This window comes from Nylanderia fulva, unplaced genomic scaffold, assembly GCF_048542155.1.
Source record: "Nylanderia fulva isolate GAGA-0341 unplaced genomic scaffold, ASM4854215v1 Scaffold104, whole genome shotgun sequence".
Taxonomy (NCBI): domain Eukaryota; kingdom Metazoa; phylum Arthropoda; class Insecta; order Hymenoptera; family Formicidae; genus Nylanderia; species Nylanderia fulva.
Genome location: NW_028189237.1, coordinates 14615 through 39148, shown reverse-complemented (window position 1 = coordinate 39148; position 24534 = coordinate 14615). Strand labels below are relative to the sequence as shown.

At 33.5% G+C, this 24534-nt stretch overlaps 2 protein-coding genes and 2 pseudogenes across 2 annotated transcripts; 1 reads left to right on the top strand and 3 right to left on the bottom strand.

Moving 5' to 3' along the window:
- Positions 1 to 238: 238 nt before the first annotated feature.
- On the bottom strand, positions 239 to 1013 carry LOC146725094 (uncharacterized; annotated as a pseudogene).
- A 6013-nt stretch (positions 1014 to 7026) lies between these two features.
- LOC114937898 (uncharacterized) lies at positions 7027 to 8134 on the bottom strand. The gene is made up of 3 exons (XM_029311572.2): positions 7907 to 8134; positions 7392 to 7742; positions 7027 to 7294 (listed from the first exon to the last, which is right to left on the bottom strand). The coding sequence occupies exons 1-3, from the start codon at positions 7972 to 7974 to the stop codon at positions 7027 to 7029; spliced, it is 687 nt and encodes a 228-aa protein (XP_029167405.2). The 5' UTR covers positions 7975 to 8134.
- A 6625-nt stretch (positions 8135 to 14759) lies between these two features.
- Positions 14760 to 24239, top strand: LOC114944918 (uncharacterized). Its single transcript, XM_085484385.1, is given in 7 exon segments — positions 14760 to 15365; positions 15368 to 16107; positions 16799 to 16998; positions 17276 to 17761; positions 17872 to 18095; positions 18372 to 18531; positions 23993 to 24239. Coding segments are annotated over 7 exon segments (2448 nt in total). The 5' UTR covers positions 14760 to 14855; the 3' UTR covers positions 24121 to 24239.
- On the bottom strand, positions 19068 to 19938 carry LOC146725093 (uncharacterized; annotated as a pseudogene).
- Positions 24240 to 24534: the final 295 nt, after the last annotated feature.

The window sequence follows — 24534 nt, the reverse complement described above, 5'->3', positions numbered from 1 at the left end:
TTAATTTTCGCAATAACATCGCGTTTGGCTCAATGGCCGAGAAGAAGGAGGTGTATATCGTGGTATATAAGTATATTTTTTATATTATATATATTTATCTGTTTCACTTTTTTACATTTTTATAGTATTTATGTTATAAAGATTAAATTAAGTTTCAATGCAAATTATTCAATAATTTTTCATATATGTAAGTTCAAATATTAAAAATGAATGAAATCTATATGCTCATATTATTTATCTAATTATTGGCATGTAACAACGGTATGACGACGTAGGAATCAACTTTATCTAATTGTTTTAATTTTAAACATTTGCGTTTTATTTGCGTTGCAGGAACTTGTATAATATCTGAAGTACTACTGTTTGTTATAAAAAATATGCCTAATTTTTTCGAATCACATGGAATGGTAAAAAGAGACTGTGGCTATAAAATACGTTGTAAACGAATAGATAATACATGGTTGTCTTCTAATATATCTAATACAAAAACAACAGAATTATCATCAAATAACGCACAATTATCGAATTTTTTTATATATTGAAATTTTAAAAGTTTTAAACTGTAAATAAGAAATTTTATTTTTTTTATAAATAGCAATTGGATATTGCATTATGTTACATTGTTTAATGGAAAGCTGTAATTCTTCAGATACACGATTGGACAATTCTTGCAAAGGTTTCCCACATTTATGTAGTTTTCTTTTTATCTTTTGCATATAATTTTCGTACTTAAAGCAACTAAAATTATCTAATGAACCAAAAGATTGTACATCATTAGCTAGATGAAGAAGATTATGAACGTTATACGAAAGATATTTGTCATCATAAAGTTCTCCATAGTGAGAAACAAACCATGATAATAAGGAATTAGCATAAGAATTAAACTTCACACATAGATGCGGATCTATCAAAATTCTTATAGCAATGCTAAGACAAAGAAAGTGCTTGTACAAAACCGGAGGCCAAAATAGGCCAAAACTGGCTACCCGAGTTTTTGGAGATTGGTAAACCATCAATGTTAATGTTTAATTTTATTTTGTTTTTTTAATAAATTTGGAATATATTTTTATAGATCGTTCGAGAAAACGATAAAGACCAAAATGTGTATAGTGGCCACTGCCTATTACTTTAATGTTTACGGACGCATTTCGTGGTGTGTTAACTACGCTCCTTACATCACTAGGTAAATTTATATGGCCATGTTTTCTAAGAATTGTTAATAATTGGTTAGCAGTATTATGTGAAATATTATGTTCTACAATTAATGTTTGTAAATCCTGCCACAAAGTATTATTAGTATTACTAAAGTGAAAATTTATTAATGTATCTGTTAATGTATCCGTTAATGTATTTTTTAATGTAGGACTGTTGCATTGTAATGTATTGTCGCTTTCTTGATTATACCGCGCTTTTGTTAAGAATTCATTACATTCGTTTACATTTTGGAACATTGTGCAAGTATTTGTACTAATAAGTGTATTATGAAATTTTTCTGCATTATCAAAAGTTATGATTTCTTCCGCATTATGCACATTATTCGCAATAGTTGTTTCGGATGTATTATTTAAATATTTATTACGATACCTATTACAATTTATTTCATAATTTATCAATTGATTTTTTCTTCTTTTTGTTAAATACTTTATACTTTTTGGCATAATGAGAATATTTTGAATAACATATAAAACCTAAAAAATTCTAATATTGAAAATATTTTAAGAAATTGAAAATTACAAGCTAATTACATTTTTTTAAGGCTTATAATTTGTCATTGTGGAGCTGTTAAATATGATGTTAGAAATGACAAAAACATAAAATTTAATAGGAGCATCTAAACATTCTCTTTTTGATTTTTATTTATTATTTAATAATAAAAAAAATATAAATTGATTAAATATATTAAAATTTAAACCAATATTTTCAATAAACGTATTTACAATTAAAATGACACTTTGTGACGATTGATTAAATGATGAAAGATTATAATGAAAAATTAAAATTTAAAGTTTTTTACTAATTGAAGCATTACAAAGAAAGTCTTTAGTGTACTAATCTATTTATATATAACAGTATAATATTAATAAAAATGTGAATAAAGAAACATCAAGATATTGATCGAATTCTAGATTTTGCAAATATACCCAGATAGCCACAGTAATTATTATGACATTAAAATGATTACTGTGGCTATCTGGGTATGTACAAGTTAATGAAAGCTATAATTTCTTTCAACGGATCAATATGATGATAAACAATTTTTAATAAAATTATGTTTATATCATATATAAATGATATTGGTTTGTTGAAAGAAATTATAGAGAGCTTCTATTAACTTGTACATGTAAGTATATATATGCAAGAACGTGGAAAAGTGAAAAGAACGTAATAATTGTTAAAAATATACAATGCGAAAGCAGAATTAGCATATAAAAAGAATATGCCATGTTTAAAGGTTAATTAATATTATGAAAAAAGACCTAAATTTATAAACTACTTATTTTTATAATTTTATTTTAAATACTTTATTACCGCATAACTTTACTTTTTTACTTTTTAAGAGAGAATGAAATTCCGTAAAAAATCACACAAATATGTATGTATAAAATATTATGAAATATTTTATACAATGTGTTGTTACGTTTTCGTTCGTCCGTTTTTGGGTCAGTATATTTAAATACTTTACCCGGGAGTTGAACGGGTTGTGTGTACTTAGTTTTCAGTCCCGAACAGGAATCTTAGTTTATAAACTTTATAACGCGGATCAGTTTTGTGCGGCGATAGTCGGGATAGTCAGGCTCGACGTTGATAGGAGTTAGTTGGTAAGGAATAGTAGGAGGTTTCTCGATTTGGGTGTTTGTTTCTAAATCTTGAAGTTTTTGCGAGAGGTGAAAGAAATCTTGTTGCAAATCAATCGCTTGTTTTATCTGGTATCTGAGCCGTTTGAGCTGTACCCGTTTACCTGCCTTTTTCTTCATGAGAATGTTAAATACGACGGAAGCTCCCAAAATGAACTTAGGGTCGCTACGCAAGGCAGCGACCAGTCCGATTCGCTACGCTCTTCGGCAGCGAAAGGGGTAAGCTCGATTTGAGAGTAATGGTAAATAATTTCATACACCAAGAGCAGTGTTCGTAGGCGCTACACTCTTCGGCAGCGCCGGTTACCAATTCGCTACACTCTTTGTCAGCGAAAAGGCCGTTCCCCGCTCTCGGAGATGTCCTACGTTATATGTAAATTTTAATCAAAACTCGGATCAGATGCCAAATAACTGAGCTTATTGCGGTATTATCAATTACCTTTTATTCTATGAGTGGTTACAAAATTATAAGTCTAAAGTACTGGATTAGTCGTAACGTAAGAATAAGGAAACGAAGGATGACAGTCGAAGTTCGCGGAGAACTATAGTTACGACAAAGGTTTGGTTAAGATTTTAACTGCGATGCACAGCGTTTTTCTAGCCCTATTTATACTCGAAATTTTACCACCTCTATCTATGAATTTGAAGGAGGGAGGCCCTTATCTCGGTTTGTTTATAAGATTTTGTTCATAAGGTTTGTTTATAAGGTTTATAAACAACCCTGGCGATCCTGCATATCGGATGTTAGTTTAGGATAGGTCCAGCTGAGAGCGATGAAAATTTGTCAATACGTGACGATAAGCAAATTCTAGCGATCCCGCGTATCGGATGTTAGTTTGAGTTAAGATAAATCTAACCGAGAGCGATGAAAATTTGTTGGTACGTGACAGTGTATACGTATATATATAGTAAGATAATGAGAATTACCTTTTTACAATTAGCAAATGTACGCAATACACGTGTGTTGTTACTTTTGATAAAGTCAGCCAAAGGACAAAGGACACGAGAAGAGAGCAAGGCACAGAGCATGATATAAAGACAAGGGTATGCTCTTGCGCATGGTAACGCCAGCTAACCAATGAGAATTGCAGCCTGACTACGTCATCATTAGGCGTCAAATTCAAAGCGCTTATTCTTATATATGTTTGCCGAGTGCACGTAGAGAAAGCTGAAAAATAATCACTGCCACTGGTGATAATCAGTAAAATAAAATATATAATAAATAATTAAGTAAACAATAAACAATGTAATTACGGAATAAACGAAAGGCTCACAAGAGTGATGAATAAAAAGTGTCACATCAGTTTATAAATTAGCTAAGTTAAAATTAATCTCGGAATACATTATAAACAATATTGGATACATTGAAATTATTAATTAAAAATATTAATTAATTGTACTGTTTTTCAGTAGAATTAATGTAGCAGTTTTATTGTTTATGTATATTTTTTTCAAAACACATGAAGTGAAATAAAATAAAAATTAGCTGAAATGGAAATAAATAAAATTTTAGTACTTTACTTGAAAAATTGAGGATTTATGAATGGAAAGGAAAACTATTGTTTACATTTATGCATGTATAATTACATGTATATATCTTTTTATTTAATTTTATGATTAATAAATGTTGACAATTTTTTTTTCTTAAATCTACTTCTATTTTGTATAGAAATCGCACAATTTATTTCACGTACACGAATGTACGTTCGACTTGTACTAAACATAATATTACATCTTTAGGGATTTCGACAAGATGTATTAAAGTTGTTATTGTGTCCGCTAATGTATTAAAAATAAATTTATCTTTACAAAGTGACGAACCGTGGAATTTAATGAATTCTATATTCATAACGCGCGCAGTTTCTAACAGTTCTTGAGATGGATATATACAATTGCCACGTGAAATGAACTGTAGCCAGTTCATATCATTATTATTTAGACTGGTTACATTAACTGGCAAGAAGCTCGTTTTTGTACCTAACTGCGAATATTTATGTTTAAATCTATAGGCAACGTAGCCAGCGAGATATTTCAAATCTTCATCTTCGATGATGTCAATGATATCCAACTCATCTAACGATTGTAAAAGTTGCTCTTGTTCAACAGACATGTTAAACGAACTTAAATCGCATAGAGGAAGATCATAATTTTCATCATCGACATAATTTGCGAACAATTCTTCAGCAAAATGTGATGGCTCTTCTTGAACAATATATGGAGCCAACATATTGCTTAAGACTTGCTCTTCAAATGTATCTTGTTTCGTGTCTCCATTAAGTACTGAAGAACTTTCAGTACGTAGTACCAAAGATTCTTCGGTACTTAGTGGAGAAATGAAGTAAGACACATTTGATTCACTTGTCGTTATATTAGAAGTTCTACAAAAAAGATTAGACGAGTGTTTTCCTAAAATATATCTTTAAAGCCTATACTTAAAATCTAATGCTGCGGGTCATCGTATGTACATCCAGTAGCCCAAATGAAGGAAAAAAAGTTTTTAAGTAGGTCCTGATTCAGACGCCTCGTGATAACGTATTTCATGACAAAATTTTCATCGGAATACTTTTTTTTTTAATATATGAACAATTGTTCTAATAAATTATTACTAATAATTATTCCTTTTTGGAATAATAGAAATTTTTTATGCTTTCCGATTTTTATTTTGTGCATGAGATCCGTCATTTCATACTGGTAGCGCACTTGCCGTTCGCGGCAGGCACTCCGAAGAGAAATTGACGTTATTATAATAGGACGAGGGACAGTGAGCTGGGTGATAAATCACACGCGTGGTTAACGAAACGATAACGCTTTTATCTATATTTCGCACTTTACACAATCGCTCGCGTCTAACCCGAAGTCGCACGACAGACAGAAAAGCGAATTCCTTCTCTCCGCGACTCACTGATCGGGGGGAAAAGGGGAGCGATTCGGCACGAAAACTGCCGAATTGCGAGCGCGAGACGATGCCTCACGCGCTGTGTACAGAAGTCCTCTAGGAGATCCTTACGGACACGTATACAATGCGTTCGCGGCAATATTCCACGCGAACATTCCGCCCGCCATCGCTCGAAGTATTAAGTTTGAGCGATCGATACAGCAATGATAAATTGACTCGATATAATCACAATAATTAAGAAGGTTGCGTACATGAAACCCGAGAATAAAAGAACTTAAAAATTATAAATTCTCCGATAATATCTTTAGAATAACTGTAAAATTAAAATTGCACATTTGAATTAAAGCTAAAACTAAAAGGAAAACAATAATATGTAATATAATTTTGGAACTAAAATACACGCAAGATTCAAAGATTTAACGCGGGAACTATCGCAAATCAGAAACATCGCGCGTACAGTTCGCAAACTAAACTCGTTTACAATAGTTACGCTTAAAGTTACACTTTAAGAGTTTGCATATCTTGAAGCTGATACAACGGTTTCAACGGGCTCCGCCCGCCATGAATGACTCGAATTGACTAAAATTGGCGATGGTATTTTTGTGCACTAGCAGCAAGATGAGTTTATTGGTGGATCGCACCAACTCTGAAGCCGATGTGTGAATGGTGGCGACCCTCGTCAGTCCATCCTGTCCAGGATGAAGTCGCACCACTCTGGCCAACGGCCACTTCGTTGGAGGGGCCAGCTTGTCCTTGAAGAGGACCAAGTCGCCCACCTGAAGCTGTCGATTTGGCTTGAGCCATTTGGACCGCTGTTGCAGCTGAGCCAGGTACTCCGACCGCCAGCGCTCTTTAGGAGTGATTCCTCATGAGCTGCAGCGGACGCCATCCGGAACATGGTTGCCCCGGCTGATTAATCTCCGTGAAGGGTTCCGGGGAAGCAACGAGGGACCTCCCGATGATGAAGTGTCCGGGCGTCAATGCTGAGGCGTCGTTCGGATCCGAGCTGAGCGCGCTGATCGGCCGAGAGTTGAGACAGGCCTCTATGCTGGCCAGTACGGTAGACAGCTGCTCGTACGTGAGCTTAGAGTCGTCAACGATTCTGTAAAGATGACGTTTCATCGACCTGAGGTTGGACTCCCAGAGGCCCCCAAAGTTTGGAGCTTGCGGGGGGATGTATCGCCACTTCACTCCATCCGACGCCACGGCAGCCGCTACGGCCTGACCGGTGGCGGAGGTCTCCGAAAAGAGCCTATGCAGCTCGACCCATGCCAATTACAAATTTACCTGTAAACATTCAGCAGCCTCAGAAAACTGTTTCTTCTTCATGGTTTTGATTAGTTCTTTTATATTATTATTTATTTTTTCTTTCCTAAATAACTTCATAAGGGAAGCAGATTTCTTCAATTTTTCAGAAGCCATAACTCTTACAAATCGCTCCCAAGCTTCATCTGAAGCGAAGTGCTCTCTTGAAAAAGACTCTGGCTGACTTCCGACCATAAAACAAATTTTTTTTGGGTGAATGTCGACAACAAATGATTTTCTAAACATCAATAATACAATTAATAATACAATTATTTTATAAAATATTAAGCTTAAAATATTTAGCAGTAAAAAATTTTACAAAAATTCTAATGTACCTTTTATTATTGTTTCTGGGACTTAAATTATCATGTGTTTCAAAGTTGTCTCCGTTATTAGTATCCGTACTTGTTGAAAATGTATTTTCGTCACTTATTGTCATATCTTGATGATTCGTTATGTCACCAAGTGCTTGAATAGATACGTTGTTAATTGGTAAAGATAATTGATTAGTGTTTCGATTAAAAGGGACAGCAGTTGATATTAAACGTCTCAAAGTTGTATATCCATCAGTCTGATGAAATGATTCTTCATAGAAGTGGTCGCTACATATACTGGCTGACTTACAAACTGTCGTCACACCAATAGCTTCCATCCACTTCTTTTTTAATTCAACATTAACGGGAAAACTGTAATTCAAAATTAAATATAGTTAAAATCGGAGGTGGAGCAGCTAATCTGAATAAATACCAAATATAGAATAATATTTGGTATTTTCATATGAATTTTAGGTTAAGGTATTTTGATAATACACACTTCAAATAATAAATTTATCAATATTTAATAAACTTACTTGTGAAAACTTCGAGATATATTAAACGGAATAGGTTGCTTTTTACACACAATACACGTTCTTGTCATTTTTCTTTATGATTGTGTCACAGCGCGTCAATTTAATTTCTCCTCTTCTTTATTTATCTGACTGAATCCGAATAAATGCATAAAATTATATGCAAGATTAATAAATTCTTAGCTACAACACCATATTGTAGGTTAAAGAAAAACCCCCTCAGTAGTCTTAACGATACCTCCCCACTCAACTCCATTCAGCTTGATGCGCGCGCAACGTTAGACAAGGATAAAGATAAGCGTCTCATATTCTTTCTCTTTCTATTGCCTCACGTTTTCCACTTACAGGAGTCCCATGCCTATTACACACCTTGCCTTTAACACGCGGTCGACGGCCCACGCCGTCGTCATACTTGCGCGCCCTCTTTTTCCGAACACGCGGTCGACAACCCACGCCTCCGCCACATTTGCGCGTCTTCCCCAACACGCGGTCGATGACCCACGCCGCCGCCATACTTGCGCGCCTCCGCACACACACTCATCGCCCTACGATACGTTTATAGATACTACCAACCGCCCATCACAACAGACAACGACATATATATATATATATATATATATATATCTAACTACCCGCATCCACCCTCTATACATCCGCACCTATGGTCCGCGTATAGTACCTCGGGAATCAACCGTCAACAGTTACTCGAACCACTCCGCGATGCTGAAATAATGTGCCCCCGAACTCCTAACCCTAATCCACATCTTGGACCCCCATCCTTGTCCTATACCGAGTGGGTAGCGTCCGCTCGTTGCACCATAGCTATATTTCATAGACACCTCACTACACGCACGATCATCTGCGATCGTTGTTTCACCGACCTGGAACCTCCGCAACGAAATTTATACGAGCACCTAGTACGCCATTATATCACCCTGGAAGACGATTCGCGTTTTGAGGAGTGCACCTCCTGTATCCGAGTTTTAGTAGGAACTGTCGCTGTGCGCGACTCTACCTGTGGAGCCTTGAGTAACTTCCTCTCTTACCTTGCCCGTCACGAAGAAGCCCCTTATAACGATCCAGAACCGACCTTCGTTATAATTCGGGAATTTCGGGTCTAGATCTTTGTTAAAAATTCCCAGCACCCGCGGTCTTCGGGGATTACGTGGGTAGTTTCGGCGCCCAACGCTCCTGGGACGTAACACTGGCAGAGTTTCAAGAGTAAATTTCAATCACTTGTTTTAAATGAGCCGAACATAAGCGCGGTTATTAAATTTCAGCATCTTCTCAACTCACTGGAAAGAGATGCTGAAGGCAAACTCAGAAGACTAGAGGTCACGGGAGATAATTTTATCACTGCCTGGGAGTCGCTCTGCAGCCGGTACGACAACATCTTTCTGAGATTCTCTACTCATTTCAATGCGTTGCTCGCGCTGCCTTCGTCGGCCAAGAAGACAAGCGCGCATTTGAGTAACCTTCTCAATACGATGAACGAGAGCATCAACGCTTTCAAGTCGTTGAAACTTCCGGTTGAGTACTGGGACATGGTGTTCATCCAATGCATTGAGTCCAAGTTAGCTCCTGCCTCACGCATGGACTGGGCGAAGCAAATCGAAACCATTCAGGATGGATCCTTCCCGAAATTCGACCTTTTCAAGAAATTTCTTGAAGATCGGATTCAGATCTTGGACAGAGTCGAGGCAATATCTCAGGCGTCAGCTGATTCCAAGGTCAAATTTTCCAGCAGCCAACAAGGAAGCTCATCTAATAAGCAACCAAAGGGGAAGAGCACCGCGGTTTACACGACGGTCTTACCTTTGAAGTCAGGCTCTTCGAGATCATCAGACTCTGTGTCCTGCGCTCACTGCCAAGGATCGCATTTCGTCAGCAAGTGCAAAAGCTTTGCCTCTCTCTCGCAGGGCAAACGAAAGCACCTTGTTGTCAGCAAGGGTCTATGCACGAATTGTCTCAGCAGTCATCACAAGATCGACGACTGCAAATCTCAAGGACGTTGTCTCGTGTGCGCGGGTCTGCATCACACGCGACTTCATCAGGACGGGCAGCTTTCCGGATCTACAACGCAACACCTCTCCAATGCTCACCGCCACTGTGTTCGATTGAAGAATCGAGAACATTCCATAAAGAGAACGGTATGTTCACCGCCACTGTGTTCGATTGAAGAATCGAGCACGTTTCCATAAAGAGAACGGTATGTTCACCGCCACTGTGTTCGATTAAAAAATCGAGCAAGTTTTCATAAAGAGAACGGTATGTTCACCGCCACTATGTTCGATCGACGAATTGATAATGTTTCTGAGCACGATCGAAATCGCCTCGTGTTTGTAATATGGCTGAGTTCGTCAATCAGCAAAGTATAGAGAAGTAATCAATTAACGAACTTGAATAGATTTCAGTCTTTTTTCCACCCAACTTCTGGGTGAAAGATAGATTCTCAATAGAATTCTTGACCTCAAGCCAATATGATCAAGCTTAGAAAACACATCCGTCGTCCACGAGGGCACAAAGAACAATGGCCGAATCAAAAAAGAAGAGACGAAGGAGGAGGCCAGCGCTGCTAGCGTTCGTGTTGGGAAACAACGGCCTCTCGTAGCGCCTCTCCAGCGACGTGCTACGTATCCTTTACTGAGCCGATAAGACGCGCGAATACAAACGTCAAAGAGTCTCTTCAACACAATTATTTGCAATAACTCTTCCCATTGAGTAACTGTCATCCTTAAGTAATTATAATTTCGAAGATCATCCAATTTTAAAATTGGATATACTAAATTATAACATATCCCTAGTAGCACAATACATTGGCAGTACATTAGCTAAACATTAATCATATTGACCAATATTGGTAATAACTTGGCCAATATTTCCCAATGCACAACTAATATTGGTTATAAAATAAATGCAATCGCACTGCCAATATTGCAATGCCCATGATGACACCAATATTGGTTAATAATTAAATCCAATATGCTGCCAATACTACAATATCTATGATGATACTAATATTGGTTGATAAATAAATTTAAATATGCTGCCAATATTGTGTGTGTGTAGTGCCCGTGATGGTACCAATATTGATTGATAAATAAATTTAAATATGCTGCCAATATTGTGTGTGCAGTGCCCATGATGGTACCAATATTGGTTAATAAGTAAATCCAAATATACTGCCAATATTATAAATTTATGATAATATCCATATTGGTTGATAAGTAAATCCAAATATGCTGCCAATGTTACAAATTTATGATGATATCAATATTGGTTGATAAGTAAATCCAAATATGCTGCCAATACTACAAATTTATGATAATATCAATATTGTTTGATAAGTTAATCTAAATATGCTGCTAACATTGCAGTATTTATATGATAATACTATAATATTGTTTAATGAGTAAGTTTAAATATGCTGTCAATATTGCAGTGCTGTAATATGTATATATATCCTTGCGAGGTATTAATATTATTAGATTATTATAAGTAAATGTTCATGAAACATGTTAAATTTATTAGTAAATTTCAATATTATATGTTTATTATATTTAAATTTTTTTTATCTTATAACTTTTTATATAATATACTGTGTGATATTTTTTCTTTTAAATGAATCATATAATTTTTGGAAAATCTATGCTTTTTATAAAATCAGTAAATCGATCTGATGTGTAATGATATTGGCAGTAAATTTAAAAGTTTTTTATCTACGTATGCAAATTACAATTTACACGCTTAAACAAGTTGTACATTATACATGGCCCGTCAGCAGTCAATGGCCAAGTCATATTGTCAACGCTCGATTTGATTTGCTAGACATCGAAATGTTTCGAATTTCGGCGAAACATCAAAAGATTCGCTATTCGATTCGAGATTCGGCTTGTTAATATGAATCGGACATAAAAGTGAGAGACCATGTTCGAGTAATACTAGACGGTTTTGCAGAGCGAGTGAGGGCGCTAGAGAGGAGAGAGAGAGAGAGAGAGAGAGAGAGAGAGAGGGAGAGAGGGAGAGAGGGAGAGAGGATCTCCCGTCTTTCTCTTCTGTCGCTCTCTCCCTCTTTCTCTCTTCCTGCTCGCTTTCTCTCTTTCGCCTCTTTTCTCTCTTTCTCGCTTCTCTCTTTCTCCTCTCTATTCGCGGTCTTTCCTCTCCTCGTTCCTTCTCCTCCTTCTCTTGTGCTCTTTCATCGCGTGTCCGCGGCGTCTCGTTTCGCGCGTTCTCTGGTTTCTCTCTTTCTCTCTTTCTCCTCGGTCCTCTCTTTCTCGCTGCGTTCTCGTCCCTTTTCTCATCTCACCTCCTGCCCCTACTACTCTCTACTCCCACTGCCGGTGGTGATGTCTTAGTCGTCGGTCGGATCATTTTTTCAGTCTCCTCCTCCTCTTTATCTCTGCGCTCTAGGGCTTTCTGTTTGGCTTCTGCCTCTTTCTCCTGTCTCGCTTTCTCTCTGTCTCTCTTTCTTCTCTGTCTTTCGTCTCTTTCCATCAACTCCTTTTGCTCGTCTTTCTCTCTTCTCCTCTTATTGTGCTCTCACATTATGACTCCCTGCCATGTGCTTCCTTTCTCCTCTGTCTCTCTTCTCTCTTTCTTCTCTCTCTCGTCGCTCTCTTTTCCTCTACTTGTCTCTCTGTTCTCTTTCTCCCCGCTTCTCTTCCGCCTTTTCTCTCTTTTCTCTCTCCTTTAAATCTCATAGGCCTATTCTGCTTGCTGCTCTCTCTCTTCTGTTCCTCCTCTCTCTAATCCTTCTTCCCCTCTACGTGGGATCTATCTCGTCTCTGCTCTATCCTCGTGGTTTTTGACCTCTCGTTCTCTCTCCTCTCTCTCAATCCTCTCTCTCTCTCTCTCTTCTCTCTCGCTCTCTCGCGCTCCTACCTCTATCCCTGCTCTTCTCTCTCTCTACGGTCTCTCTCTCTCCTCTCTCCGCCCTCCTACTCTCTTCTCTCTCTGCTCTCTTCCTCACTCTTCTCTCCCTTGCTCTTTCTCTCTCCTCTCCCTCTCGGCTTCTCTGTGTCTTCGCGTCGTTCTCGGACTCTTGCCTTCTCTCTCTATTTTCTCCTGCGGCTGAGCTTTCCGTTGCTTTTATTATCCGCCCTTTATTTGGCCTCTTGGTCGCGTATGAAGGCACTCACCCATAACGTCTTTCTGAGCACATGTACGCGATCAACCTTATTCTTTATTTTGGCCCCTTCTGGTGCGCCCACATGTTGAAACAACCCGCAGGCTCGTATTCTGTCGTTCCCGCCATGAGTTGCTTAACCTGATACCAGTGCAACGTGGTGTGATTCATCGCAGTTCTTAATCAAAAGTAGACGTATTGTGCACATTATTATCGTTACATTTTTTGTTTGGATTAAAATTTGTATGCTGGCAAAGCATTTATTTGTTCAACTAGTGTATGAACATTCTTGTATATTCTTTACAAGAATAAAAAGAAGAACAAGAACACGCGCATGAAGAACGACAAAGGTTAGTATTTTTTTATTAAAATAGCTACATCTAACTATTTTTAAAGAATTTCTTTTGTACTTTATTTATATCTTAATATAAATATAAATGTACGTACAACTTCTTTAGATTATAAAATTGTTGCTTTGTGCCATGTGCTTCATGCCGCCATAAATTACTTAACCTGATACCAGTGCGTGGTGTGTTCACTGCTGCTCTTAAACAGAAGTAAACGTATTTATGCACATTATTATCGTTACATTTTTCGTTCGAATTAAAATTTGTATGCTAGCAAAGCATTTATTTGTTCAATTAGTATATGAACATGCAGTCTTGAATATTTTTTATAAGAATAAAAAAAAGAAAAGGAACACGTGCACTAAGAACGAAAGGTTAGTTTTTTTATTAAAATAGCTACATGTAACTATTTTTAAAGAATTTCTTTAGATTGTAAAATTGTTTATAACTATTATTTTACAAGGTCTTTATTTTCCAGCAAAAATCTCAGCAGTTGTGTTCGCATACGACGAAGCAAAAGATAATTACGAAAAAGGCTAGTTTGAGTTTTAACATCAAATTTTCACATTTGCGTACGAGAAAGTAGAAAAGAAGTTACAGAAGTTACAGCCAAGGTAAGTCTTTTTTAATCTTTTTTACTCCTTGTTATAGGATTTATTATTTTCTCCCTCTTGCACTATACACTCAATAGCTCATTTTTCAAATCATATTTTGCAGATTAATGTGCTGTTTTCTTTGATATCTATTTCAATCCTATCCTCTAAAAATATTTTTATATTTATTTTTATATCCATTCCATTGCATACATACAGAGATTATATATAGATATATAAAAATAAATTCATATTTTTAGACATATAGATTTAATGAAATCATATACATATATAAAATATAAATATATTTTTTAATCACGCAGACATAGAATTTAATTGCAATGTTTTCAAAGAGACGTACTAAATGGAAAACAATAAATGAACGAGTTAAAAAGCGTCTTGCGACAATTAAAAAAGAGGATATTGAAACAAATAATATTAAAGTCTTAAGCAATTCAGAATATTCTAAAGAATCTGTTAATTCTGACTTATCTGGGTATTGTCAGCAATTTAATAATTATGAATTTTCTTATGATTCGTTAACAAAAAAAGATAAAAATATAAATTGTAATTGTAATATTAATAATGAAACTGACAGCGTATGTTCTTCTATCGAATATCATTTATTTAAAGATTTTGATGAAGAAAATTCTAATGACAATAATATTACAGAATTTTCTATTCACAATAATTTTAATGTGTTAACAAATTCTATAGAAAGTATTAAATCTGATCTGACAAGTAATCTTACCCAGTGAGCTTTTGAATACAAAATCTCTCACTCAGCTTTAAATTCCCTTTTACGTACATTACAAAAACATAATTTTATTGCATTTTCAGATGCTAGAACTTTATTAAAGACACCAAGAAGTAGTTCCGTTTTTGATATGTTTGATGGAAAATATTGTTATTTTGGCATTGCCAATAATTTAAAAAATTTGTTTTTAAAAGAACCCTTATTAAAATCACTAAAAGAAATAAATTTATTTGTGAATATTGATGGATTGCCATTAGCTAATTCTTCATCAATTCAATTTTGGCCAATACTTTGCAAGATAGATCAATCAGTGTATAATAAACTTGATCCTTTTATCGTTGGTGTATATTGTGGGCAATCTAAACCTCCAGATGTACACGAATATTTAAAAGATTTTATACAAGAATATGAGAATCTTTGTGATGTTGGTATAATTATCGATGAAAAACAATATTCAGTTACAATTTCAGGCTTTATTTGTGATGCACCTGCTAGAGCGTATCTTAAAGTAATTAAAGGACATAATGGTTTCTATGGTTGCGAAAGGTGTATTCAAAAAGGATCACATCCATTTGGTGCAACATTATTTAATAAAATTGATGCTGAAAAAAGAACAGATCAGAATTTCTTGCTACAAACAAAACACAGATAGAACACCATAATGGTATTTCTCCTTTAGCGGAAATTAATTTTTCTATGGTTACTAAATTTATACTGGATCCAATGCATCTACTCTATTTAGGAGTTATGAGAAGAATGCTTTTTCAAATGATACAGGGAAATAATTATTTTTGCAAATTAGATGCAAGAAAAGTCAGTCTCTTATCCGAAAGATTAACATTATTACACAAATACATTCCAACAGATTTTGCAAGAAAACCACAAAGTATAAATAAAGTTAAAAAATGGAAGGCGACTGAATTACGTCAGTTTCTTTTGTACACTGGATTTTTTGTTTTAAACGGAATTATTTCAAATAAGCATATAAAACATTTTAAGATTCTTCATACAGCCGCATTTATCCTTTCACATCCAAATTTAGCAATTCAATTATGTAATTATTCACAAGCTTTACTAATAGAATTTGTTAGAACTTTTGATGAGTTTTACGGGCCAAATTCTAAAATTTACAATATCCATAATTTGATTCATCTTACAGATGATGTTAGAAATTTTAAGAAGCCTTTAGATGATATAAGTGCATTTGACTTTGAAAATTTACTTGGGAAAATAAAAAGATGTCTTCGGGGTGGAAAAAAACCTTTATCACAGTTATCACGACGACTTTCTGAAAGTGCTTCCATTTCTGTAAAATATACTTCTAATTGGGAGTTGAAACATAAACATGAATGTGGACCACTTATTGCTGACACAGAAAACTCTATAAGTCAGTATAAAGAGATAATTATTCATAAATATCACTTTGTCACTTATCGTAAAGCTGATCGTTATGCGTTGTTAAAAAATGGAAAAGTTGTGCAAATTTATAATATTATTCTTAAAAATGCACAAGAAATACACTGTGTCGATTTAATTTGTAAGCAATTTACAAAATATTGCAATTACTTTAGTTATCCTTGTGAATCTCAAAAGTTAAAAATATATAGAATGTATAAATTGGAAAACACATTTAAAGTAATTAAATTATCAGAAATAGAAGCTAAATGCATTGTATTTAAAGATAACATTTCACATATTGGATATCCTCTTTTACACACAATTACTGTATAAATTTAATTAAGATAATATTTATGTCTCTTTTCATATAAAATTTTTATATTAATGTATATATATATATATATATATATATACACACACACATTATATATATATATATATATATATACACACACACACATTATATATATATATATATATATATATATATGTGTCTGTGTGTGTATATACATACAATATATACATATATACAAACATTTTAAAACGTTTATAGAATTATTTCTGTTAGAATTTGATACATTTGATGAATCTTGAATATAATAATAAGACAATTGGTCTGAAAAACAAAGCAAGAAAATAATTATCAAAATATATATGTAAACATCTCTGTATGCAGATGCAAAAATATTCCATAGTTGAATTTAATGATGAAAATACCGTTGAAATTATTCCTTCTTCTTGGATATCATTTGATAAAGAAACTACATTATGGCCCAATACTATATCTCCTGCCATTCTAAAGAAATATTTGAAAAATAATACTCAGCCCAATGATGATTGGACTTCTGTACATATAAGAGTTTTAGGACATGCAGGTATTGATTTTTTATATTTTCATTGTCATAGTCACTTTTCTATTAAGCTGTTTTATTATACATACTTATATGTTATAATACAAGATAAATGAATAAAAGTTATCAAACTAATATAATATTGAAATGAAATAATTTAAAAATAAAATATTTTATTATAAGAATGTGTTGATATATAAAAATATGCAAATTTTCATAGAAAATTATGATAAAAAAATATTAATTCAATTTTTCATATTTTTTGTCTACTTTTTTTGTCTATATACATTCCTTTTTATAGATAATTTAACTGAAGCCATGAAAAAAGCGGAAAGAGCACAAGATACGTCTCAGTTAAGTAGTAGTGATGACTCTACTTCTGATACAACAAATACACGACAGAAGAAATTCCAACATAAACATCACAATTTGTCTGATGAAGATGATGAAGATGATGCTTTAGCTTCAAAAAATCAGTATAAAATAAATTCAGAGAAAGGTCCTAAATCCAATAAAAATAAAAGCATCCAAAGAGATGAAGCAGAAAAGTCAAAGAAGATTTCATATCAAAATCTAAATAGTTCTTCCAATGAAGAAGATGATCTAGCTTCAGGAAATCAGTGTACAGTAAATTCAGATAAACGTCCTAATGTTCCATCTTTTCCTGATAATGAGTTAAATTTACAAAGAGATTCTCAAGCTGATCCTGTATTATCCAATAAAAGTAATACAACCATCCAAAGAAGCGAAGTAGAAAAATCAAAAAACATTCAACAAATTAAAGAAGGTAAAATTCTATTACTGCCATATTTTAATTTAAGAAAAAATGGTACTTATAATTTAGTTAATTTTATTAATACAAATATAACTTTTATATAATTTTTAATCGATTTTCAGGCATTTTAACAAAAATTTTTAAATTAATGGAAGAAGTTAGATTTGAAACAGTTGCATTGAAAAAGGGACAACAAGAAATAAAAGTAAAATTAGATACTCTATTGACACACAATGATAATAGTGTCATAAACACATTTAGTCACCTTCTTCCGATTTGTTCCATGGAGTCCTTTGATGAAATTGATCAAGGTTTGAAAAATTCTGAAGAAAACTTTATATCTTTGGTAAGAATATAAAAAATAAAAAATATCTTTTTCATTAATTTCACAATGTTTTTGGAAAATAGCATGATTTACATTATACAAGATTTTTATATTACATTACATTTAGCGTTAAAGAAAGAAATAAGCACAAAAAAACTTGTTATTTTAAAAATGTAATATTTAAAAACAAAAAAAGAGCTATATAATACAATTTACCTGGGAGAATTTGTAATTGAAATAATTTAGCGAATTGAATAAATATGTTTGTTATATATAAGCAACTGTTTTAACTTTTAGATAAAATATCTCAACCTTGGTTCAGGAGAAACTGTAAAGGCATTAGTGCCATCAGTAATGAAATTACTTATGAAGAAGACTGTTTCCATGCATTTCAGTGGTTCCGGAAAACAAAAAAAACGTGATTTTTCTGCAACTAAGGTTGCTGCTGCAGTATTTGGTAAGTTATATTTTGTTAGTAAAAATATTTTTAAAAATATCTAAAGTAACTAATAACATTTAAGAAGTTTGTCAAATGTTATAAAAAAAGCAATACAATATATATATATATATATATATATATATATGTATGTAAGATGTTTTTTTTCCGCAGATATAGAGAGGTGATAAATGATTGCTTGAATTTGTTTCACTGAAAAACAGAGTGGTATTTTATTCGCGACACCTGTTGCGATTTATACTATTATTTACAATTATTTACAGTAAGCTTACCTGAAAAACAGAGAAACGACAATTACAAGCCAATTCACTAATATTAGTTATCAAATTACTTATTGAAATCAAATTAGTTTCTTTTTCTAACATTTATTTTGCACGTGTGCTTCTTCTACTCAGTCCCTCTCTTTTCTCTCGATCATCGGTCTTCCTACCCATATTGTGTTGTTATGACATTTGGCGAATCATGATAGAGGCGCGTGGAGCATGCGTGGCGCGCCCAGTTTAAATTAAAGAAAGCGTTTCTTTACATCTCCCCTCCTAGGGTGAAAATACCTGGGATTTTCGACCATTACCTTTGTCCGCCGCCGGAAGCAGTTTTGTAACGTGGAAAATACTCGTGTCTTGGTTTCTTCTTCCAGTTTTAATTGTGTAAATCGAATTCGATATCTTGTTTTCTATTTTAAACGGTCCAATTCTCAGTTCATCTAGTTTTTTTCTATTGAGTTTGTTTCCGTTTTCTATGTAGACCATATCTCCCTCGTTGAATTCATGGTGTTTCCTGGTTTTATCAAATATTCGTTTGTTGTACTCATGAGATCTTTTTGTTCTATCCAGAGCTAATTGCCTATTTTTTCCCCAGTTTTCTTTCTTCATGTTTTTATCTTTTATTTCTTGTGGCAAAATACTCGTGTCTGTGCCATCTAACAGGTATCTTGGTGAGAAGCCGGTGACTGTATGTTCCGTCTCGTTATATCTTTTTACGCATTCTCTGGCGATGGTTGTCCAAGCTTTTCTTCCCCTTTCTCCTTCGTTTATTTTACATCGGATTTTATTTACTAATGTCTGATTCAGTCTTTCATTCAGACCGTTTGAAAATGGTGCATTCACTGCTGTAAAGATTAGTTTAACGTTATTTTCTCTTAGAAATTCCTTGAATTCTTTCGAGTTTATACCTGGATATTGGTCTGTGAGAACTGTTTTAACTTTTTCTGATTTTATTATATCTGTTACCAGTTTTATGAAGTCCGTGGCGTTTTGCGTTCTTGATGTGCCAATGTAGGCGTATCTCGTGAAGTGGTCGACTAGTAGGTGCAAATATTTTTTTTTTTGATCTGGTGCTACCGAATCCTCCAATTGTATCGATCGACATTATCTCAAATGGTTGAGTTGCTGGTCCCAATTGTGACATCCTACCGAATTTATTTTGGCCTCTTGTTTTATTTTTTATACATACCTCGCATTCTTTACAAATTTTCCTAATATTCCCTGTTAGATTTCTAGCGGTATAGTATGAACAGATTTTGCTCGTCATTTGTCTTATACCCATATGGCACCAATCCGAGTGAACTTCTTTTATTAATTTTACGCTAGCCTTCTCTGATAAAATAATCTTTTTTTTGTTTCTAATTATTTTGTATAATATTCCATCCTTTTTTATTATTTTACCTTTTAGCTTTTCTATTCTTTCATTTTCCCTCTGATCTAGCTCTATTTCTTCTATTTTTATCAAATTCACTATCCTTAGTGTTTCTTCGTTGTTTGTTTCTGGCTCCAGTACGGGGTTTCTGCTCAGGCAGTCTGCTTCTATGTTATTTTTTCCGGGAACATACTTAATCGTGAAGTCATATTGGGATAGGTAATATGTTAAATCGCCTAATTCCTCGTCTGTTCTTGCTTTTATGTTCATTTTCTCTAGTGGTTTGTGGTCAGAATATACCTCGAAATGTCTCCCTATTAGCCAGTGTTGCCAGTATTTCACTGCTTCTTTAATAGCCAAACACTCTAAATAGATTGCCTTTTTCTTTTTCTGTGCCTCATTTAATTTTTTTGAAAAATAGGCGACTGGTTTTTCGTTGCCATTATCTTGTGTTTGTTTCAACACCGCGCCTATACCTTCCAGCGACGCATCTGTGTATATTTTTATAGGCAGGTCTCTATCGAAAATTTCCAGCACTGGTTGAGAACATAATAGTTGTTTGATTTTCGTAAATGCTTTTTCACAGTCATCTGTCCATGTAAATTTTTCGTTTTTTCGTAATAGTTTATGTAGAGGATCTAGTAATATCGAGCTTCTTGGTATGTATTCGTTGTAGAAATTTATTTTCCCAAGAAATTGTCTTACGTTTTTTTGTGTTGTTGGTGTTGGAAATTCTTGGATTGATATGACGTTATCTTTCAGTGGTTGAACCGTATTGTTACCTATTATATGTCCAAGATATTTAACTGAGTCAGCCGCGAATGTACATTTTCTGAATTTCAATCTGAAGCCTTCTTTCTTTATAGCTTCTAAAACTCGTGCTATGTGAATCAGATGTTCTTCAAATGATCGTGAGTGTATCAATATGTCGTCTATGTAGTTCGCTGCATATTCCGTTAGTCCATGTTTTCTTAATATGTTGCTTAAAATTCGTTGGAATATCGCCGGAGATGTTTTCAGGCCGAATGGTAAGCAAGTCCATTGGAAATGTCCTTCTTGGGTTATAAATCCCGTTTTGCTTCTGTCTTCTATTCGTAATGGTATTGACCAGAACGCTGAATTTATATCTAATGTTGTGTAGTATCCGCATTTTCTGGCTCTTAATATGATATCGTCTATTAGTGGAAATGGTTGTGCTTGAGGTATTATATTTTTGTTTAAATCTCGGAAATCGATGCAAAGGCGTGATTTTTTTTCTTCATCTCTTTTATATGCCAGCGTAACAGGCGCGGCGAAGGGGCTGTAAGACTCTTCAATTAGTCCTTTTTTTAGTAACTTTGCTATTTGTTTTTCAATTTCCTTTTTATCATCTATATTACATTTGTATGGTCTCTTGCTACAGTATCTGTCCACTAGCAGGTCAATTCGAGCTTCATAGTCTTTAACGGTTCCTACGTCATACTTGTCTTTGGCAAATACTGATTTATGTTCATCTATTAGTTTTTCTATTTCCTTTTTCTTCATTTTTTCTAAATGTTCTAACTTTATTTGAAAGTCATCTTCTTCTACATGTTCATTGAAGTTCACTGAACATTGTTCAATATTTCTCTTTTTTTTCCTCGCAGTGTCTGTTTTAATCTTGTTGCTTTCATTTGTCTTATCTACCTTTTCCTGTAATATTTTTAATTCTTCGTTTTGGGTTAGCTTAAATTTTTTTATCATATCTAGCCCAATTAAAAAATCTTCGAAATCTTCTCTGTTTACTATAAATACATCTACTTCATCTTCGATGTCAAAAATTTTTATCTTTATTGTTACTAGACCATCTGTTTTTTTCACACCATTAACTGTTTTTATGAGTATTTTGTTTTTATCCTCGTTTTGGTTTATTATTCTGACCAGTTTTGCATTTATCAGGGATATCTGGGATCCTGAATCATAGGTTCCATACATTTCTAATTTTCTATCTAGTAACATTTTTATTTTTATTAATGGTGTGATTACAAGTTTTTTTCTTGGTTGTTTAATTCCACCTCTAGTACTGACGTGTTTCCTATAATTCCGGATTTATTTTTGTTCTTTTCATGTTCTTTGAACCAGCATTTTTCTTCGGGATGATATCTTGCTCCTTTCCCTAAAGTCTCGCATGTACTACATGGTTTTTTTTCAAAAATCCTCTTTTTATTGTCCAGCTTGTAATCTTTAACAATTTTTTTATTAGTTAGACTCTCATATTTCCTTATTTCATTAAATAAACTAGTTGAATCTTTAATCTCGTCCTGATCTATTTTGTCTGCTATAAAGTCTGGAATTCCGGCAATTATAATAGCGACTAATGATACTGGATCCATCTTTTTATTCACATCTAATAGCAATCGTTCTTTTTTTGTGGCGTAGCTAATCAAGGCACCCTCCTTGTATCTAAATGCGAGGGCATATCTCCATGAATTCCATCCTTTATCTGCGAACGTTTCTAAAAATCTCTCCTTCCATTCTGGCCAGTTATCATCTATCTCCAGTTGTGAAAGTGTTGCCTGATACCAGTCCATACAAGATTTATCTAAGAATAACCTCAATGCCTCAATCTTTATATTATTTTCTTCTATTTTGAATCTTTCACATTCTTTCTCGAACATTTTCATCCATTGCTGGGTATTTGTTGTCTTATGTGCATATTTCTCCAGTACAAATTTTTCTGTAATCTTTTTCAAGTTTATCTCTTTATCTGGTTTTGTGTTGGATGTAACCAGCTGTTCCAACAACTTATTTAACATGCTATCTTGATTCTTGTCCTTTCCAAAGGCAATGTTTAGCAATTGACCTTTGAATTGTATATTTCCCATTTCATCTGAGTATACAGATCGTAGTTCTTCTGTTAGTTGTACCCATCCTATTCTTCTATCATGTCTCTTGATATTAGCCTTTACTTTATTGTATAAATCTGTCTTCTTTAGTTCACTGTGATGGGTTATGTTTCTGTACTCTTCGGGTAGTTCATACTTTTCTCCTTCTTCTGTCGTAATCGAGGTTATGTTCAACGTATTCGATTTCGGGTCTTTATCTGCCGCTGCTACAACGAATTTAAAACGTAGCTTTTGCATTTTGTATTTGTAGACTAATTGTCGTTTTGTAAGATGTTTTTTTCCGCAGATATAGAGAGGTGATAAATGATTGCTTGAATTTGTTTCACTGAAAAACAGAGTGGTATTTTATTCGCGACACCTGTTGCGATTTATACTATTATTTACAATTATTTACAGTAAGCTTACCTGAAAAACAGAGAAACGACAATTACAAGCCAATTCACTAATATTAGTTATCAAATTACTTATTGAAATCAAATTAGTTTCTTTTTCTAACATTTATTTTGCACGTGTGCTTCTTCTACTCAGTCCCTCTCTTTTCTCTCGATCATCGGTCTTCCTACCCATATTGTGTTGTTATGACATTTGGCGAATCATGATAGAGGCGCGTGGAGCATGCGTGGCGCGCCCAGTTTAAATTAAAGAAAGCGTTTCTTTACATATATATTATACACACTTCTTTAATTTTTGTTTAAATATATAATTATACATATATCAAACTGTTTTAAATATTTTAAATATTTGTTTTAAATATATTACTTGCATTGATATTGTAAAATTAAATTTTAGAATATTTCTTTTATGTTTAATATTTAGTATTAAAGCATAACTTCAGTATAATTTCATAAATTATAATAAATTTAATAACGATTTAAAAACTAAACTTGGACTAATAAAATTATACATATTGTTTATTACTAATTTAAAATAATAAGCTTGTTTATAAATTTTTTTGTTTCTAGAGGTTGTGTCGAAAAAAATACCAAATGTATCCAGAAATGAAATTTTGCAAAAAATATCAAAATTCCTTGCAGAAAGTGGAGACAGAGAAGGAGGAAGAAAAGAAAGATTTTCGAAATTTACAAATTAGGTTTTTTCTTTCATAATTACCAAAAATTACAAAAAATTACCAGAGTACATTAAGTATAAAAGAAATTTATTTTGTTTAAATTTATTCATATGCAATTTTATTTTTATGCTATTATATATATATAATAATATAAAGTTATTTTTAAAGAAAATATATATCGAATATACATATATAATAAAAAATGTATGTTATTCGATAAAAAAGTAAAAGTAAAAGTAAGAAATATTTGATTAATTTTGTCTTATTAAAACTTTATTCGCGCGTTCATTTTATACTCATGTGCAATTATATGCAATTTTATTTTTATTTTAATATAAAATATTAGCATTTATTCTTATAAATATTACATATTATAAGTCTAGTATTATATATTATTCGATGTAAAAATATATAAGAAATGGAACAAGTATAAAA

Bases quoted from the DNA above. Each gene is read 5' to 3' on its own strand.
- LOC114937898 (XM_029311572.2), bottom strand. From the start codon at position 7,974: ATGACAAGAACGTGTATTGTGTGTAAAAAGCAACCTATTCCGTTTAAT. The intron at 7,743-7,906 runs GTAAGTTTATTA...TTTGAATTACAG, and splicing joins ATATCTCGAAGTTTTCACAA to TTTTCCCGTTAATGTTGAAT. The intron at 7,295-7,391 runs GTACATTAGAAT...ATTGATGTTTAG, and splicing joins CCCAGAAACAATAATAAAAG to AAAATCATTTGTTGTCGACA.